The sequence below is a fragment of the Cetorhinus maximus genome, chromosome 2, assembly GCF_964194155.1.
Source record: "Cetorhinus maximus chromosome 2, sCetMax3.hap1.1, whole genome shotgun sequence".
Taxonomy (NCBI): domain Eukaryota; kingdom Metazoa; phylum Chordata; class Chondrichthyes; order Lamniformes; family Cetorhinidae; genus Cetorhinus; species Cetorhinus maximus.
In genome coordinates this window covers 78,791,625-78,812,145 of record NC_135880.1, presented here as the reverse complement: position 1 = coordinate 78,812,145, position 20,521 = coordinate 78,791,625, and the positions used below count along the sequence as shown (strand labels likewise).

Here is a 20,521-nt window from a genome sequence, read left to right as displayed (position 1 = left end):
ACCCAGCGACAGTGAAGGAACGGCGATATATTTCCAAGTAAGGATGGTGAGTGACTTGGAGGGGAACGTCCAGGTTCCCATGATATGACACAACGGGCCCATTTTCATCTTTTATGTGTGGGCATTAATCATCTGGACACAGAACACAGAGGAAAATTGGCTCCAGTGATAAAAAGATTTTAAAAATTTGAAGCATTTGTTACCAAGTCTAGCAAACCAAATTTATTGGTCTGGGGTTAAATGGATGAGGAACTACAAAAATCAGATTCTTATCTTTACCTTTTGGTCATTCAGCATTTCTCAGCAAATCCAGGTTGGAAGATTGCACACTAATATGGAGCCCACCTGATTTTCTTTCTATTTAAATGAATGGACATGTGTCGCTCCACACCTGATTTTAGTGCCTGCGTTCGGCCCAGGTGATATTTAACACCCATGCAGGAAAGACAAAAATCCACCTCCACAGGTTTTGTACATCTGTCAATACTTGTGTTCAGGACTGTCTGTGGCAGTTTTTTTCTCTTTGATGCAATGCCTGGGATGTACAACTGTTTGGAAAAAAAAAAAGTAAAATAATCCAGGCACGATTCATTTTTGTCATTGAGGATCTGAATTCTGAAAGAATGAAATGAATATAAAAAAGAACACCTGAGGGTATTCATATTGTAGATAAAATAAAGTGCTCTCACATTGCTTGCCTGCAGTCTGGATACATTCATGAGGTCTTGACGCTTTTTGCTGTACAGCATTAAGGAATGACTCACAACACATAAAAGTAGTTATTACAGTTGAAAAGTCATAGTTAGTATTACTTTTAAAAAGCCAGCACAAGTGAGGGAGGAGGGTTATCTATTTTTGCAATCTCTAAGTAGCTGTTGATTTGAAACCTACTGGTACATTAAAAGTGTGAAAAATTTGCACGAATTAAAATCAAAGTTTCTGTCTGACATCAGCCTCTTCACTGTTAGCTTCACAATAACAACATCTGCCTGCCTAGCTCTCTTGAAATGCACTGACTGACATGAAGTTGTTACGTTTGCATGGTAAATACGAACTAAACATGCCACAAAAAGTTAAATTGTTCATTTCAGTTAGAGTACCATTTTAATGATGCAATAAGAGTTTACTAGTGACAATCAACCTCCCTGGCACTGAGAATTATCTATATTAAGTGTGGAGTCTTATTTATTCAGGCTTTAACTGTTTTGGAGATTTAAAAATGTCAAAGGCCAGGAGTTCCATGCCCGCCAGCATCGGGTGTGTTCGGTGGCGTGAGCGGACAATGCGGCGCGATCGGTTTCACGATGGCGTGAAACCAGTTTGCAATCGTCCCCTCAGCCCGCCAATGGCGGGCCGTGTTTTCCACCATCAGACGTCGGGAACCTCATTGTAATAGATCAACATATCATTATAAGGCCAGCCTGCTGGGCTCATCCTCCACTGGATCGTCTGCCCACGTCGGCACAAAAATACGACGATGAATTTCGCAACAGCGCATAAGCAATGTGCACCTGGCAGAGTGGGACTTCAAGGTTTGTTTGTCTACTTTGCTTCAGGCAGCACTTGCAGTCATCAGCGCCAGGCTTCACAGGCAGCACCACATCACTTTTAGGGGGGCTCACGGGTAGGTCTCTACCTACCAGATCAGCCATAAGTGGGTGGCTTTTCAATGGTTGCTTGGCGAAGGGGGATAAGTGGCCTCAGGCAAGGGAAGAGGCTGCAGGCCGAGGGCTGTACTGGGGAAGGGGGCTATCCCAGGGTGTGTATGGGGGCACATGTTGATCTGTGCAAGTGGCCTCAAGATGGTGAGGGCTGAGGAGGCAGTCTCCAGAGGAGATGAGGCCAGATGGAGTTATGAGGGTATGTATGTGAGAATGGGTGGTGATGTCCCTTGAGCTGGCAGTGAGTGAGATGCCAGTGAATGTGCAAGTGTGTTATAGTGTGAGAGTTTAGAGTGATGAGATGGTTGCCATACCCTGGTTGCACGGATGAAATCATTCATCCTCCATCTACATTGGATGGCCAACCTCTTCTATGCAGCAATGGCACTGACCATCACTGCCATGCTGAATTGGTGATGCCGCTGCCCACCCTGTGTTTTCTAAATGCCATTCCAGTGACATGTCATTAAGCCTGGGGGCTGCAGTCTTTTTGTCTTTGGTGGACATCTTCCCTGCAGTAGTTGTGGCAGGAAACACTGAGATGACTGGACTTTTAATATGGCGCCTGGTGTGATGAAGTAGCAAGGTGATGGCAGGTGGGCAAATGGAGCCTGCCCGCCATTGAAACAGCATGTTTCCCAGGAATGCATAAATAATGTGGCGGGTTTGGGATGATATGGCATGAAAACCCGTCATCTCTACCGCACTTGGTGCAAATCGGAGATGATTCCGCCCAAAATTAACATACTTTTTTCACTTTGCCTTTGTCTCTTTTTCTCTCTTTCTTAGTCTTATTTTTCTTTTCCACTTTTTATTTCCCTTTCTATACCTGGACATTGAATTCACCCAAACTTCCTTTTCAGTCCTTGTGTGGTTAATTTTACACTCATTCAATCTGATTGGTCAAGGAGATGCACAGTTGCTTGACCTGTTCACTCAGGTCCCAGATGCTTCTCACTGTGATATTATCACCTCAAACTTCTGACAACTTGCAACTCAAAAAATGTAAAAATCTAAATGTGCAAGAGCAAGTCTAACAGCAGATGCCACTAGATGCCTTACCACAACAAATTATAGCCCATTTTGTTTCTCTCCCAAAGATAATACAAGTGTAGAAATTCAATGGTGCAATACCCATTTTCCAGGTGCAAAACAGGCATCTAAGTACCCAAATGGCGCGATGGAAGTGCCCGCTCACCATCTCACCATATTGATATGCAAGTAGAATAAGAAGCATTCAATGCCCATACCTGAACCAGGTGTTAGGCCCTTTGCACATGCAAATAGGGGCCTAACATAAGTTTAACTCTTTCTTTGTAAAATTCCTTGTATGACTCCTTGTGGGGAGACAGTGGCATAGTAGTAATGTCACTGGACTAGTAATCCAGAGGCCCAGGCTAATGCTCTGGGAACATGGGTTCAAATCTCATCATGGCAGCTGGCGGAATTTTAATTCAATTAATAAATCTGGAATTGAAAGCTAGTCTTAGTAATGGTGACTATGAAAATATCATTGATTGTTGTAAAAACCCATCTGGTTCACTACTGTCCTTTGGGGAAGGAAATTTGCCATCCTCACCTGGTCTGGCCTACATGTGACTCCAGACCCACAGCAATGTGGTTGACTCTTAATTGCCCTCTGCAATGGCCTAGCATGTCACTAAGATCAAGGACAATTAACACCAGGCAACCAATGCTGGCCTTTCCAGCGATACCCACATCCCATAAAAAGAATAAAGAGAAAAACATAGAGCCAGCTCCGTTTCAGGAAACATGACCTGTATGGGGCCTAACCAGCTGTCTTTAAAGGAATTGGTGAAGGCAGCCATAAAAAAGCTTTCAACAAAAATACTTACCTGAATATAGAGTTGAGATGATCATGAGTGCCATTCTGGACTTCACATTCAGGTAAGAAGCCTGTTGCTTGCTCCATCCCCATCCCAATTACTTCCCCCTCTCGCAAAAGCTACCTGGCAATGCAGTTGCCCAAAACTGCAATCCTTTTTGCCAACATGCTGCCCGGGGACACCTAGCAGACATTTTCAGCATTCCAGCCTCATGTAAATGAGCCCAATATCTGGTGTGCCTCAGGCGTACCCATTCTGATTCAAACTAACTTGTAGCACAAAAGTGCTATGGAATGCTACGTTTTCTTTTGTTAATAAAATATAATAGTCCAACTGTCCTTTGTCCAATTTATAGTTAATCCATAAAACTAGCAATGTTTCTCCTTTTCGAAATACAAGACTAAAATGTTTGTACACTTCATTCCAAATTAGAACACAGGATTTTTTTTTCTTAATTTATTCAGTCCCACAGCAATGTGGTTCATTCTTACCTGTCCTTACATGGTCTAGCAAAGAACTCTGTTGTATCACCCCACAAGGGCTAGGCAATTAATGTTGGCCTTGCCAGTAGTGTCCTAGGCCCAACCATCTTCAGTTGCTTCATCAAAAACCTTCCTTCCATCATTTGGTCTGAAGTGGGGATGTTCACTGATTGCAAAATGTTCAGCACCATTCACAACTCCTCAGATACTGAAGCAGTCCATGCCCATATGAAGTAAGACCTGGACAACATTCAGGCTTGGGCTAATAAGTGGCATGTAACATTCACACCACACAAGTGCCAGGCAATGGCCATCTCCAACAAGAAAGAATCTAACCATCGCTCCTTTCAATGGCATTACCATTGCCAAATCCACCACTATCAACATCCTGGGGATTACCATTGACCAGAAACTGAACTGGACTAGCCATATAAATATGTGGCTACAAGAGCAGGTCAGCGGCTCGGAATTATGTGCAGGATAATTCACCTCCTGACTCCCCAAAGTCTGTTCGCCATCTACAAGGCACAAGTCAGGAGTGTGATGGAATTTTCCTGGATGAGTGCAGCTCCCACAACACTCAAGAAGCTTGACACCATCCAGGAGAAAACAGCCCGTTAGTTTGACACCCCATCCACCACCTTCAACATTCACTCCCTCCACCACCAACACAGAGGCAGCAGTGTGTGCCACCCACAAGATGTACTGCAGCAATCCACCAAGCCTCTTTTGATAGCAATTTCCAAACCCGTGACCTCTACTGCCTAGAAGGACAAGGGCAGCAGATGCATGGGAACACCACCACCTGCAAGTTCCCCTCCAAACCACTCCCCATCCTGGCTTGAAACTATACTGTTGTTCCTTTACAGTCACTGGGTTAAAATCCTGGAACTCCCTTTCTAACAGCACTGTGGGTATACCTACACCACATGGACTGCAGTGGTTCAAGAAGGAAGCTCACCGCCACCTTCTCAAGGGCAATAAGGGATGGGCAATAAATGCTGGCCTGGCCAATGATGCCCATATTCCGTGAAAGAATATTAAAAAAAAACCCTCATCATCAAAATTAGTTTTAAAAAGACAATTTGCTGTCCACAGATGTGTCAGACTGGTGATTGATGTAATGTTCAGAATTGTTTACAACTTCTTTCCCACTAAGATAACAACATCAGCAAGACATGACAGCTCAACTTTGCTGCACTTGCTGGATTCTCCAGAGTCTAGTAGGTCATTTATGTCTCGCAAGTGGCTGTTTGGGTATCAAGGGGTTTGGAACACAGTGGGTATATGAAGCTGATGTACAGATTAGGCTTGGTTTAATAGAAGGACAGAAAAGACTCGTGAGCTGAATGACCTACTTGTGTTCCTATCTTCCTATGTTCTTATGCTCGTTACCAGCATAAAATGGTGGAGCATTGGTGGCATGTGCTTCACACATTTATACTTCAAAATTGCAATCAGGATCCTATGTAGATCACAAGACCCCATTTGCACATTACAAGTGGCCTCCTGCCTGAAGCACATGGATTCTCTGGCTGACTTTCTTAGCATCACAACTGTTTTAATTCAACAATCTACTGAATGCAGTACTATGTTAACTGTCACTTAGTTAGTGTCACCTATGGCTCAGTTAGTAGTACTCTTGCTTCTGCGTCAGGAGGTTATGGGTTCAAGTCCCACTCCAAAACTTGAGGACAAAAATCCAGACTGACACTGCAGTGCAGTACTGAGGGAATGTTGCACTGCTGGAGGTGCTGCCTCTTTACTGTTTAATCCAAGGTGCTTGCGGATGTAAAAGATCCCAAGGCACTACATTGAAGCTGAGCAGGGGAGTTATCCCTGATGTACTGGCCAATATTCATGCCCCAAGCAACTTTACAGAAAACCAAATTATCTGGTCATTTATCACATTGTTGTTTGTGGAAGCTTGCTGTGTGCAGATTGGTTGGTTTATTTCCTACATTACAACGGTGATTACACTTCAAAGGACTTTATTGGCTGTAAAGTGCTTTGAGATGTCTGCTGATCATGAAAGACATTATATAAATGCAAGTCTCTGGTTCTTTGCTTCTAGTTGCTGAAACATGTTACTCACCATAATCCCTGTGAGTAGACAAACTCCTTTCCCGCAATATGTATTCGGTACCATATCACCATAGCCAATGGAGAGAAAGGTGATAGAAATAAGCCACATTGCTCCAAGAAAATTGCTTGTGACATCTTGGCTATCATGATATCTGTAAACCAATTAGAATATCAATACAAGATTATTTGTACTGTAAGAAAAGAACACATTTCAATTGTTACAATAATTATTTTTGGACTGAATCTTCTCTGTTATTTGCAAAATGCAGAAATCCTTTTCTCCATGTGCACATTTGTAAAAGCATTCTTTGAACATCAAAGATCACTATTATACTCTGGTTACGATACACATTTGTCATTAGAGAAATTGAGCAAAAAATTTGGGCTAGAATTTTACAGTGTCCACAGTTGGGGGCAGCCCCACCTCGGATGGTCATACCATGACTGGATTTTACGATTCTCAGGCAATTAATTGTATTCTTCCATTTCTTTAAGGGATGAAATCCCACTGCCAGGAGCTGCTGGCCAATCAGAGGGCCAACAGCTCTTGTCTCAGCAGTGTCACTGGAAGCAATGGCCACTGCTGGGACTGCAGCAGACCTGGATCAGCCACCATGGAAGAGGCCGCAGAATTAAGATGAGTTTGTGTGGCTTCTCTAGCCAGACAGGTAGGTCTTGGTGAGGAGGAGATGGAGAAATGTTCGGTCATGAAGGATGGGGAGGGGCGGGTTCTTTCACTGGGGACATCCCTTGCTGCAAGGAGAGCCCCTCCATGGGTCACAAGGTGCCAAATCAAGAGGACCCTCCCACAAGTCCACAAGGAGGCTGCCAGGATATCAGGATATACTTGGCGGTCTCGCAATCTGGTGAAATGCCCACCCACTGCTGGCAAAATACCAGTAGCAGCAGGAAGAGGCCTTTAAGTGGTCAAAGTGTCCTAAGGGTTAGCCGACCATCCACCACCTTCTCTGCCACTGGTAAAATGCCAGTGGTGGCAGGAAAGTAATGGTCCATTACAATCCTACACGCTCCCTGCCACCCTGTAAAATCTCTGACTGGTGATAATATGAACTCAGGCAAACTAAAACTTTGATTTGGGCATTAGTCAATTCACCCTCCAACTCAGGACAGTATAGTGACAAAAATTACAGAATGGATACAGAATCTGTATCAAGACTGGCTCAGGGGCTGAACATATAGGAAACATGAACAATATACTATGCTAGTATGAATCTGGAGGCTTTGGTATATAAGGATCATTAGCTTTCATTTCCATTTACTTTTGGATTGCTGAAAGTAAATTTCAAATCTATGATGAAATAACAACAATTAAGAAAATAAAATTAACATTAAGGTATCAGAATATAAGTGTAAACATTTATCTGCCTGAATCACCAGAAGAAGTCACAAGCCTAATAGAGATAGCAGATAATAACAGGCTATTAGAATGTCATAACACAACAAATGGGAATACTTCTTTGGTATTTCTCATTATGTCAAAAGCATTCTTCTCACCAGTTTCAAAAATTAGCAAAATGCGCCTCTTTCTTCATTAGATCCGAATTAGCAAAGTCTATTACATTATGTGAGGATTAATCTCAAGGAAGTTCTTCACATCAGGTGTCTACATGTCTCTAACTATAAATAGCAGCAATATACATGGTAAGTAAAATGGATGCTTAAAACCAATGAACTAACTAATGCTAAACCTCAACGATTATAGATAGATATCAGCATTGGAATATGTTGCAGTGTCATCACTGGATCATCCAATCCTGCTATAACATTCTGGCCTACACATTGGGTCATGAGCCCCCAATCTTCAGCACCACATGGCGTCCGAAGGCTTCAAAATGGGGGCAGGAAGTGGATGCACAGTTCTGGCTTAGGAGAGGGTTTTTCTCTCATTGGGAGGGCTCGGCAGGGGCAGGCGGGAAGCCGGCCACTGCCCAAGAACAGGGCCGGAAGGCAATTTCACGCTGGTGGACCAATTAAGGCCCGCCCAGCATGAGTGGTACGTGGCAGCACTCAGCACTGCCTGTGTTGGTGGAGGGGGGTGCGAGGGTGAACTTCACACATGTGCATGGGTGCACACTGGGAAAGCTCCCTGAGGCACAGAGTTCCTCAGGGAGATAAAGATTTTAAAAATGTTATAAAACATGCCCCCTCATGTGACTCTATCACATGAGTAGGGACGTGTTATTAATGAAACGTATTTCAATTACCTTTTAAATGGCCTTAATAGGCCTTTTAATTGTGAGTAGTTGCGCTGCCGACTCCAGCGCATGCCTGCCAACCGAAATCGATGACATTGGGATGCTTGCCCGATGTCATCGCGCGTCATTTTACATTCGGTCAGGTCAGGCGCATGCCTGCCCGATGAGCTAAAAATTCTGGCCTTGGAATACATCACCTGCTATCTTGTGTAAGGACCAAGAAGAAGCATCCTTTATACAAGCCTGAAGTGAGTATTAGGCTGTTTGTGTATGAATAAGGGGTCTGATGCCTAGTTTGCCTGCCTACTGAAACATTGGTCTGCCCTGAAGCAGTCAACATCAGCCATGAAGAAATAGCTGAAAAAAAGGTTAATTACTTGTAAAGCACCATTCTAATCACTGACGCTGGCCAACCACAAGCCCCAAGATCCCTGTTATAGAGTTGATTTTCCAGGCAACTTTTCTTGGTGGAAACATTGAACTTCATTTACAAGACAACAGCAGCAGCACGTGCGCATCTAACTCTATAACTAAATAAGAACTCTCTCCTAGAGGTTCCCCGCGCTGCTAACTCATTGGTTTACACAGATCATGTGATCTTACAACACAGGATTATTCTTAAAGTTACAGTCCTACGTTTACAGTCCTACGTTTATCAAAACTATAATTACTACATTCCTCCGCCTTTAGATTTTCTGTATATTTTGTATTTACAGGGATACTTATCTCATGACATTACAATATTTACACAGGTCATGCAATTACAAGTTCAGCCTTTCAGGTGGTTTCCTGATCCATGTGGAACATCGTAGCTCCATGACTTCCGACTCTTTTGCAGGAGCCACATTCTCCGGAACCGCATCAACATCAGGTACCTCATTAGGCACAGGTAGTTCAGTGTCATCCACTCCGACACAGACATTGGGCATGTCTATCCTGGGTTAAGCAACTTCAACAGGAACCACAGGTTCAACAATAGTTACAGGTGGAACATCATTTTGTTGGGGTATCTCCCTTTTTCTTAAATGATCCACATGCTTACAGGTGATCTTCCACTTCCATGTGGTACGACAATGGTCTGGCCACAGAGCTTACTTTACCAGGTAACCACTTTGGTCCACCACCGAAATTCCTTACATATACTACTTCACTAACAGTAAATTGTCACTCACAACTAGGCAAGTGTTGATTCACTTATTGGTTCCTTGACTTTTCTCCACCTTCCCCTCCAGAAGGGGAAGTATCAGGCTTAGTCTTGTTCAAAGATGGTGCCTCATCAGTAATTCTGCATTCTCTTCCCACGCGTCTTCTTCTTTCTACCACAGTATTTGGTCTTATCCTTTTTTTGATGACTTCATTGTCAGCCAGACTTCTCTCAGGTGAAATCCCAACTTGTCTCAGTTCAGTAGTTGAGCTACCCATGATTTCATTATCTACTGGCATCTTGGACAGTTCTACGACTTTTGATTTCAAAGCCTCTTCAGCTTCATCCAGTTGATTCTTCAGCTCTTCTGTCCCCTTCTTATATCTGTTGGCTTCCTCCTGGAACCTTGAACATTGCTGCATCTTCTCTGCCAACTGGTTCTTCAATTTATTCAGAGTGATGTTAAATTTTACCTGTTTCTCTTCGTAATTTTCCAGAGGTACAAACTTTGGCCTGAGGGATCCTTGTAGAGAAGGTCTTTCAACAGGTTTTCCTTTTCTTTGCAAAGCTCACTCGCTTCATCTTGAATTCTGTAAATCAGCAGAGTTTCCTTGAGTTTCTTCTGCTGTTCTTCTATGTCATTGTTTAAAACAGTCTTCATTTCTTCAGGTTGCTGAATGGTTAAACGCTCCTTTTTTATCCTGTTGCAGTCCTTGGACTCTCCAGGCTCTTTCTGAAGTATCTTGCCTTGTTTCTTTTCCAACTCAGAAACTCTTCCTACTTCCTTTTGAAATCTCACTGGCCAATCAAGGTTAATTTCCCTTAACCAATTTTGACCTAGAAGACTTGGTCCTCTACCTCCCAATACCATCACTGATAGTTGTGCTATTTGGTGTCCATAATAAACATGCACTCTGGTGACAAAAACAGAATTACCAGGAAAAACTCAGCGGGTCTGGCAGCATCGGTGGAGAAGAAATCAGTTAACGTTTCGAGTCTTCATGACCCTTCGGCAGAACTGAGTATAGTTAGGAGAAAGGTGAAATATAAACTGGTCTAAGGTGGGCGGGCGGGGGGAGAGAGAAGTTGAGGGTGTGGTGATTGTGGAGATAAGCACGCAGTGATAGGAGCAGATAATCAAAAGATGTCACAGGCAAAAGGATCAAAGAGGTGTTGAAGGTGGTGATATTGTCTAAGAAAAGTGCTAATTAAGAATGGAAGACAGGATACTCAAGGTACAGCTCTAGTGGGGGTGGGGTGGAAAGACTAACAAAGTTTTAGTTTTAGATTTAAAAATAATGGAAATAGGTGGGAAAAGAAGAATCTATGTAAATTATTGAAAAAAAAGGGAGGGGGGAGAAACGGGGTGGGGATGGGGGGAGGGGGAGTTTAAGATCTAAAGTCGTTGAATTCAATATTCAGCCCGGAAGGCTGTAAAGTGCCTAGTCGGAAGATGAGGTGCTGTTCCTCCAGTTTGCGTTGGGCTTCACTGGAACAATGCAGCAAGCCAAGGACAGACATGTGGTCTACTATACAGCAGGTAATTCTGTTTTTGTTTTGGATTTCCAGCATCCGCAGTAGCTTTTAGCTTTTTGTTTTTATGCACTCTGGTGATACCTTTTACCTGGATTTCTTCGTCTGTGTACGTTTTCAACTTGGCAGAAGCTTGTTCCAAATTTAATTGTTGAGCAACTTTATTTAAATATCTGAAAGTGTGTTCTCCTATTACAGTGGTAGAAGCATTCTTGTCTACTTCCATTTTTAAGGGTTTACCATTCACTTGCAATGTGACAGTAATTGGCTCTGTCTTCTCAACTTTCATACTGAATAAGGAATAAATGTCAGAATTGGTTGTTTCTGGCTCTTTCACACTATATATTTCATTGGACTTCATTTGTTGCCTGGAAGCCTGTTTAAATCTCACTTTGCAATGTTTCAGTATGTGTCCACTTTTGTGACAAAAATAGCACCCCACCTTTTTAAATTGCTAATCATTAGGAGTATGTTTGTTTCCACTTTGATAAAAATTAGTTTTTGAATTTGCTGCTAAGCTGCTTTCTCTAAAATTTCGGTTAGCATGTTTCCCACTTCGCAGCAGAGTCCCGGCTTTTTGCACTGACTGTTCCTGCCCAACTAGGAGACCGGCGCCGTTTTGTGCACCTTGAATCACTTGTCAATCTCTTACAGCACTTTCCATCGCAAGCGCTGTTTCTAATGCTTTCTTAAAATCAAGGTCCACTTCAGCCAGCAATCTTCGTTGAACAGCACCCTCCTGCACGCCACATACCATACAATCCTTGAGCATGTCATTCAGGGTTTCACCGAAATCACAATATTCCGTTAGTTGTTTTAACTTTGCCATGTAGGTAGCAATGGTCTCCTCTGGGGATCTATTCCGTAAATTGACCCTGAACCTCTGCATTGTGACTGATGACTTGTGTTGGAAATGTCCCTTAATGAGGTCTACTAATTCACTGAAGGTCTTTGAATCGGGAACACTGGGGGCTGTCAAGCTTCGAATTAAACTGTAGGTTTTGCTCCCACAAATATTCAGGAGAATCGCTCTCTTCTTTTCCTCCCCCATGGTTTTGTTGGCTTGAAAGTAGAACGTAAGATGTTCTATATATTGAGAACAGTCATCTGTGGCTGGCTCAAAGGGATTGATTCTGCCAAACTGTGGCATCTTGGATGAGTATATCTTCCTTTCTTTTTAATTGTCTTAGATACTCAAAATCGCTGGACGAGGGACAGTACCAGATCAGACCTATCCTCGTCACCAGTTTGTTATAGAGTTGATTTTCCAGACAACTTTTCTTGGTGGAAACACTGAACTTTATTTACAAGGCAGCAGCAGCAACTACATGTGAGCATCTAACTAAAGAAGAACTCCCTCCTCGAAGTTCCCCACGCTGCTAACTCATTGGTTCACACAGATCATGTGATCTTACAGCACAGGGTTATTCTTAAAAGCTGCAGTCCTATGTTTATCAAAACTATAATTACGATAATTCCCATTAGTCCCAACCACAAGGCATGAACCCAGACGCCAATCAGCCCCAGGCCCCATCCTCTCCAGATTCTCTTCCTATCATTTTCCTTCCGTATCCCTGAAACCTCAAGACCCCAACCCCCAAATGACCTCTCCCCACAATCCCAGCCACCGATCCTTCCCGACTACAGCCCCACAATACCCACCTTTCTTTAACCCAGGTCTCTCAGTTATCTGAGTGCTGCTGTATTCTGTCATCCTGGACAGCTCCTCCTGCAGTCCTTGTTCAGCCGGGATAAACTTCACATTTCCCCATTATTTTCCATGCAGGTTTAGCATTTCAAAACAATACACATAAATTATTGATAAAATACTGTCCTAGGGAATTATCCAAAAGATGTTGCAAAGCACTGAGGATCATAATGTAAGCAATTGCCTGAATTGGCCACTGATTTGTTTCGAAATTACATTTTCCTTAATGGTACCCTCTAAAATTGAATTATCCAAATCAAAGTCAAGGTAATTTAATTTTGCTGCAATGCTGTTTTGAAATCTAAATATTACAATCCATTTATATTCATACAAATAACCACTACAAACTCTGTGACTTTTCTTAAGAAATGTGAAGAGTATGGTCAATTTGTATGAGTGACATCAGTTATGCTAATTAAGTGCATTTTCAAAATAATCTTAGAAAATAAAACTACCTTTTACTTCAGAAACTCAGAACCTATCTCTATGAAATACGGGCCCCAAATTTGTAGGAAAACAAAACCAGAGTTGTGCTTGTCTGTGGCAGCCTGCATAGGCAAACCTGTCACACTGGACATTTAAAGGGCTGCTGCTCATCATAGTTTTTGTATCTTACACTGGGGCCCAAGCACCTGTTAAAGCATAGATGCAAAGAGTATGGGTGGAAGTTGGGGAAAAATTAGGAAATTCTGCCCTGCTCTAATCCGATGTCCGTCCCTTTTACTCAGTCACAATAAAAAATCAGTTCAGAAGCAAACTACTGAATGAGGGAAGTCATTGAATCCCTGTATGCAAACAGAGATGAATAAATTTCATTCTCTTTTACCATAAAGACACAGGCAGAGTGATCATGTGCTTAACCAGGATTACAGGCCTCCCCAATGTGCATTGGCAGTACACATCTGTCTTTACAGGGGTTGCATATCAATTCTGAGGGATCCCACTTTATCAATGACTGGCTGGTGTGCAACCACATTAGTGCATTGTGCAAGTCAATGCGCGCTATCCTGGCTGCAGTCATGATGCCTTCGTTCTGTGCCAGTCTGTTGCACCATCTGCATTTGAGCCCCCATGACAAACCAGCAGCTGGCTGCTGGGTGACATCTGATGACCACCTGGCTCATGACTATGGTGCGCAACCCGTGCTCACGTGATAAGGCTGTACATAATGAAAGCCACGCTACCGCATGAAATGTGATTGAGTAGATGACTAGGGTGTTTAAATAATGCTTCTATTGCTTGCACTGCTCTGGGGGAGCACTCTAGTCCTTGGCACAGCATGTGCCAATAATCATCTTGGTCTGCTTCACGCTGCACAACTTGCCACCAAGAGGGCATAACGCTTGCCACTAGGTATATGATGAGCAGCAAAGGAAGAGGAGGAGGAGGAACAGCAAGGGAAGAGGCAACCAAAACAGTTCCTTTCAGGCCAGGCTGTCTGTGATTGACTCATCTGACTGCAATACCCATGAAAGCAATCCCATTACCCATTCATCAAACGTCATACATTTTACCTTCCCTCTGTTACTGACCAGAACGGCATGCTCTTGGATACAATGTAAAGTAACCATCCAATATTCCATACAAAGGTCGCCTAATCACTCTTGGGTGTTTCTTTAACGCCTGTCTTCCTGTGCTTTTGCTTGTCCTCATACATGGCCTTTCAGGATGACCGAGAGTAGCTCCAAACCATAGAAGGTCTGACTTTGGACTGCATCACCTCGCATGGCTGGCAACAGTCCAGACTGGCTGGCAGGCAACAAGGGCACTAGTGAAGTGGCACTGCTGGGAAGATTAATTAAATCACCCTGAGAGAGGACAGCAGATTCATGCTCCACGGTCCCAATGCTCCCCAGTTACACTTCAGCAATAATTGCAATGTATTGGGGAACAGATTGCTGGATAGCTGTGAGACTCTGCAAACCTTTTTAAACATTGGCATGATGGTAGTGAGCTGAGCTTCAATGACAGTAGACTGAATTTGCATGGCTATCAGCCAAACTTGTATAACTTCAGTTCAAGCCTCCAATGCAGCACTCAGACATTGGGTGGTTTTTGCTGGTGCTGTAATGGAAGCTGAGACATCAGCCACCAGATGCTGCATCATGGTTGGGCCCACAAGTGTTCTCATGGAGTTGGGCATGTCTCACTCTAGAGAGAATGGGTCCAAACTCTGCAGAAGGCCCACTGCCAAGTTGATGCCAATCTCCTCCAGGTTCCTTGACTCATTGGCTCTCTGATAGGTCTGCCAATGTATAACCATCAGCCTTCTTCTTTAGGCTGCCCCATCAAATACTCTGCAGCAGAACTTGGGAACTCGCCTTCCAGCAAGCTAGCGCCTGTGCTCTCGTGTCCCCTGCCCTGGCTGCAACCTGCTCATGCCTAATGCCTCATCACATGTAGATCCTGCCTCTAAGCTCCCTTCTAAGTTACACACAGTGTCAGTATCTGAGATGGTGGATGAGAGTGTTAGAGCGAGTGTCGGTGTTTCTTCATCATTACTGTTTTCCCACTCTTCCATCTCATGCGCTTCCACCATTGCCTGGCCAAGTGGCAGCTCCTGGGTATCTGAAATGGGAAAGGCACAAGAGTAGGGTTTTGGTAAGAGGAGAGAAAAGCAACTGCTTACACCATCTGCAATTTGTACATTAGTAGATATGAGATAAGGGAGAAGTGGGATGTGAGGAGGAGTTGGTATGAGGATTCCATCATCATTAATCATTTCTGCACCGCCTCTGGCCATAGCCTCAGTCATGGCCACTCCAAGTATGGATAGCATCTCCTCCATGGTGACAAGGACACAGAGCCATGTCTGTTCCCCACGGGTTAGGTGTTGCTGCCTCCTGTTATGCTCCACCTTGTTCAGTAAGAGAGGGGGAAGACTGTCAGTGATTGTGGTGCAGTGTTTGATGTGGGTATCATAGTTGAATAGCTGGCAGTGTGTGAAAGCTGTGAGATATGGGTGTAAGATTTGCAGCAATGTCAATGAGGTTGACATCAAGCTATGAACGTTAGGTATGAGTTGTTATTGATAGAGGTTGTTGATTGGTCAGTGAAGGAAAATGATGAATTGAACACTGTATGAGACTAGCAATTCAGTTGTAAAATTATAGTATTTGAAGTTGACTTCATTGACCCTGGCCGCTTGTGTGAGGTCATTACATTTCTTGTATCACTGCATTCTGATCCTCGTGTAATCCTGCTGCCATTGACCATCATGGCTACCTGGCCCATTGCTTCTTGGAGTTTGTCTGGTTGGCCTCCTGTGGATAGAAAACATCTCTCCACCTCTCCAATTCTTGTATCAAACCCTTGAGTGCTGTGGTTGAAAAATTTGGAGTGCACTCTTGGTCTTGTTGTACCATTAGTCAGATTCTTTCTGCTCTGATTTTCTCCCCTAGCCACTTCCAACACCTGCACCAGCCAGAATGCACTTCCCCTTTAAGAAGTTTGAGTTAGCTTTAAGTAGTGCTAGCTTTGTATGCACTGAGGCCTCTGCTGAGGTATCAGTCACTCAAAAGTGCATTTAGCATTGGGGTGCATGCTACTATCCTTTAAATGAGCAGTCACCATGAAATGTATGTGCTGCCCACGTCAGAAGGGACAGGTTTAGGTTTATTGTGCATTGTAACCTCTGCATCCATTTTTGGGGACAATCAAATCTTTTCCAAATCAAGTAAGGGGACTCCCTGATGTGGGGAAGGGTGGCATGTTCTTTGTTTGCATCATAAGTTGTTTAGGTTGAACTACATAAGCTAATGTGTCATTCTGTATGATCCACTTGTTGTGAAATAAAGCATGTTATCAATTTGGATCAGGCCTCAGCTCAACAGTGTTTCCCAATAGCCTCGCAACTCTACTTGTGATCTATCAGTGATTCATCCGCTATGGCCCCTAAATCTCCATCTTGCTCTATAATCTTTGAACGTTATTATACATTTAGGACACAGGATTCAACAACAGTTAATATTAACCACAACCTCTACTGATGGTGCGAAAACAAAACTTAAACCAGAATAAAAAACTTACATATCAAATTAAAATCATATAGATAGGGATTATAAATAAATAACAAATACTGGTAAGTGATTATAACCCTGCAATCTATAAGCTACTTAATCTTCATTGGCTAGTTTACAAGGTTGCTTTCAATGAGAATGCTGCCTTGTAACCATTCCTAAGTATGTGTTATTCTTTGTATAATTGACAGTACCATTTTGTATGAACCTAATAATTTCCCCAATTCCTCCCTGGATTGGCACTTCCTGCTAAGTGGCAACAGCAGGAGGGAACAGAACAAAGTACCAGCATTAATGATGTAGTCTTAGCAACTGATTGAGCCATAGATTCATGTTTTTCTATGAAGAATGCTGCTTCCTATGAACAAAGAATAGGAACATAGGAACAGGAGTAGGCCATTCAGCTCTTCGAGCCTGCTCTGCCATTCCATTAGATCAAGGCTGATCTGGTTGTGGCCTCAACTCCACTTTCCTGTCTGCCCCCCATAACCCTTGACTCACTTGTCTATCAAAAATCCATCTAACTCAATTCAATGACACAGCCTCCATTGCTCTCTGGGAAGAGAATTTCACATACTAATGACCCCCTGAGAAAAAAAAATTCTCCTGATCTTTGTCTTAAAAGGGAGACCGCTTATTCTTAAACTGTATCCCCTAGTTCTAGTCTTCCCCACAAGGGAAACATCCTCTGGGTATCCACCTTATTAAGTCCCCTCAGGATCTTACATGTTTCAATAAGATCACCTCTCATTCTTCTAAACTCTAATGAGTTATAGGTGCAACCCGTTCAACATTTCTTCATAAGATAAGCCCCATATTCCAGGAATGAGTTGAGTGAACCTTCTCTGATCTGCTTCTAATGCAATATCTTTTTTTAAAATAAGGAGACTAAAACTGTGCACAGTATTCCAGATGTGGCTGCACCAAGACCCTATACAGCTGCAGTAAAACTTCCCTTCCTTTATATCCCATTCCCCTTGCAATAATCACCAACATTCCATTTGCCTTCCTAATCACTTGCTGCAAATGCATACTAACTTTTTGAGATCCATGTGCCAGGACACCCAGATCCCTCTGCACCTCAGAGTTCAGCAATCTCTCTTCATTTAAGTAATATACTGCTTACACTCTTCTTGCCGAAGCGGACAACTTCACATTTTCCCACATTATACTCCATCTACAATTTTTTCCCACTCACTTAACCTATCTATATCACTTTGCAGGCTCACTATCTCCACTTGACAACTTACATTCCTACCTATCTTGGTGTCATCGGCAAATTTAGCTACCGTACATTGGGTTCCTTCATCCAAATCATTGGTATAGACTGTCAGTTGTTGAGGCCCCAGCACTATGGCATTCCATTAGTTATAGCTTGCTAACCCAAAAAAGACCCATTTATCCCTACTCTCTGTTTCCAATCATGAATTTGAAGACAGTCTATTGCATGATTGAGGATCCTGATCATTTCAGCATGATTGAGAATAGGTGCCTTGTATGGCTGAAGAAGACATGGGGCAGAATTTTGCACTTGATGGGCGGCTGGGCCCCACCGGCTCGGCGGTGGGCGGGCAGCCAATCGCCGCCGCTGAAACAAGCCCCGCCGTCATTTTGAGTGGGCGGGCCAATTAAGACCCACCCAGAGGGCCACCTGACGGGAAGCGCTTCCTGTGGGGGGGGAGGGGTGGGGGGGGGGAAATTCCCCAACTGCCAAAGCACGAAAGAGCGCACAGCTCCCTGAGGCTAAGTGCTGTCTCAGGGAAAGCGCTGAAAGTTCTAGAAACTTAAAAAATAGAAAAATTAAAAAATTATTAACATGTCCCCCTCATGTGACAATGTCACAGGAGATGGTACATGTTAATAAATATCACATAAAGTTTATTAAAGTTTTTTAAAACAGACATGAAACCTCATCCCGCCAGTGGATGAGGTTTCATGCTTTTTCAGAAGCACGCTAAGGCTCCTGGCCTGCCCGCCAGCCTTAAGGTTGGACGGGCAGGGCCTTTAATTAGCTTAATTATCCTGTCAATGGCCTCAATTGGCCATTGACAGTTCGGCGGGCGGACAGCTGATTTCGCTGTCCGCCTGCCTTCCTGAATATTTAAATGGGGCGGGATGACGTCGGGGTTTCCCCTGATGTCATCCCGCGTCATTTTCATGTCGGCGAGCGGGCCCCACCCCCAACTCACTGACGGAAAAATTCTGGCCATGGTGAATTGAATTAGATATAATGAATAGTGGTACCATTAGTTACATGGTAGAAGAGGGAAATCTGGGAGGGGGAAGCTCATCCCAGTATATGTGCCGATGTGTACCAATCTGGGACCTCCACACCTGCAAAATCTCTGCACATAGATGGGAACGGTGAGCAGGGGGACCAGGAGGGAAATTCAGCTTTCCTGCAAGGAAGTTATAGGGGTGAATTACAACTCCCTTTGTAAAAGGGTAACTTTAAGATGATTTTTAAAAAAAATATGAACTTTATTTTGAGAATTCTATCGACGATTCTGGCTACAACTTCCAGGTGTGGTCCACTTTCACCACTTAAATTGGTAAATCCCTGCTGACCCTACACCCGCTTCCTATGAGCGTTGGGAAGTGGAAACATCCAATATAGGAAGTGCCTGCTCCAAGCCCCCTTACATTGATGACCTTGGTTAGGGTGGATAAAGCTCCACACCACAACAGAAACACCGACAAGTATGAGCAATTCCTTACTCTGCTGGCACCTTAATGTTTGAAAATATTACTGTAAAGAATCGTGACCCAACTCTTTAAAAAGTGTGCTACAATCTGCCTGGATTGTAGGTCTAAAAATTGAAGGTTGCATTTGTGAATTATTTTTGAAAACGTTTGTCTTTGACAGACTGTGTAAAATATTAACAATACGTTTGTTTTAGCAACATTGCAAGATTACCCCACAATTGCTTATTTTAAGTCAGAAAAAGTTTTTTATACTGTTTGATTGCTGGTTTTGCTCACTTGTTTTTTTTATGCTACATATACATGGATCACTTTTTCTTGTTATTACCATGGAGCGTGCAGCAGCTTCCTGTGGCGTTAATTCCTCACAGAAGAAAACAATTATGTTATTTTCTAAACCAATAATCAGCCATCAAATACAGAATGAAACAAAAAAGTTGATGACATAAATAAAATACATGTTATCCCTTAATCACTTATGGGAAAATGAACCACCACTGAGCTGTGCCATCATGTTGTGTAGCCACCATGTTATACAATCACTACTTAAAATGTTTTCTCATTGTCTTATACACTAATAATGCCTTGTTCTTATTTTATCTTTTCTGTCCCTCCTCTTTGGATATTTTTTGTGTACTGAAATCTGATTTAACTGTATCCAGCTCATTTATTAACATGGGCCCTTCCAGATAATCTTCTGTCCTTAATTTGTAAACAAAAACAAATTTACAAAGAAAGTTCAGAAATTTTCCTCTTATTCACAAAAATAATCAAGCGAAAACTTCAACATCAGATTAATCTTACAATCTATATTGTTCAGCGTAGAAATTCTGATCAACAAAGTTCATGGAAGTGCTCATATTATATATAACTTCTCTCTACTTGTTTTCTCTCCATAGGCACTGAAACATACCAAATGGTGTTGGTTCAATTGTCTATTCTTCATGGGAAATCCTCAATAGTGTGTTTACTAGGCTATTGAACAATAGAGAACATCACCTCTGAGCCAAATCCTGTCCTTCTTGGACATCACAGATAATAATTTCTGGCAAGGATCACCAGACAGCAATCAGCAATGGGAACTCTAATTTAGGTAATAATTATGCGGAAGGAAACAACATTA

General features: G+C 42.9%; 1 protein-coding gene across 2 annotated transcripts in view; it reads right to left on the bottom strand.

Annotated features, from left to right (window-relative positions):
- Positions 1 to 20,521, bottom strand: part of LOC144695474 (small conductance calcium-activated potassium channel protein 2) — a 157,188-nt gene that overhangs the window by 53,732 nt on the left and 82,935 nt on the right. For both annotated transcript variants that reach the window (XM_078566355.1, XM_078566363.1), the window contains exon 4: positions 6,086 to 6,227. In XM_078566355.1, coding sequence (XP_078422481.1) covers positions 6,086 to 6,227 — 142 coding nt within the window. The remainder of the gene's footprint in view (positions 1 to 6,085; positions 6,228 to 20,521) is intronic.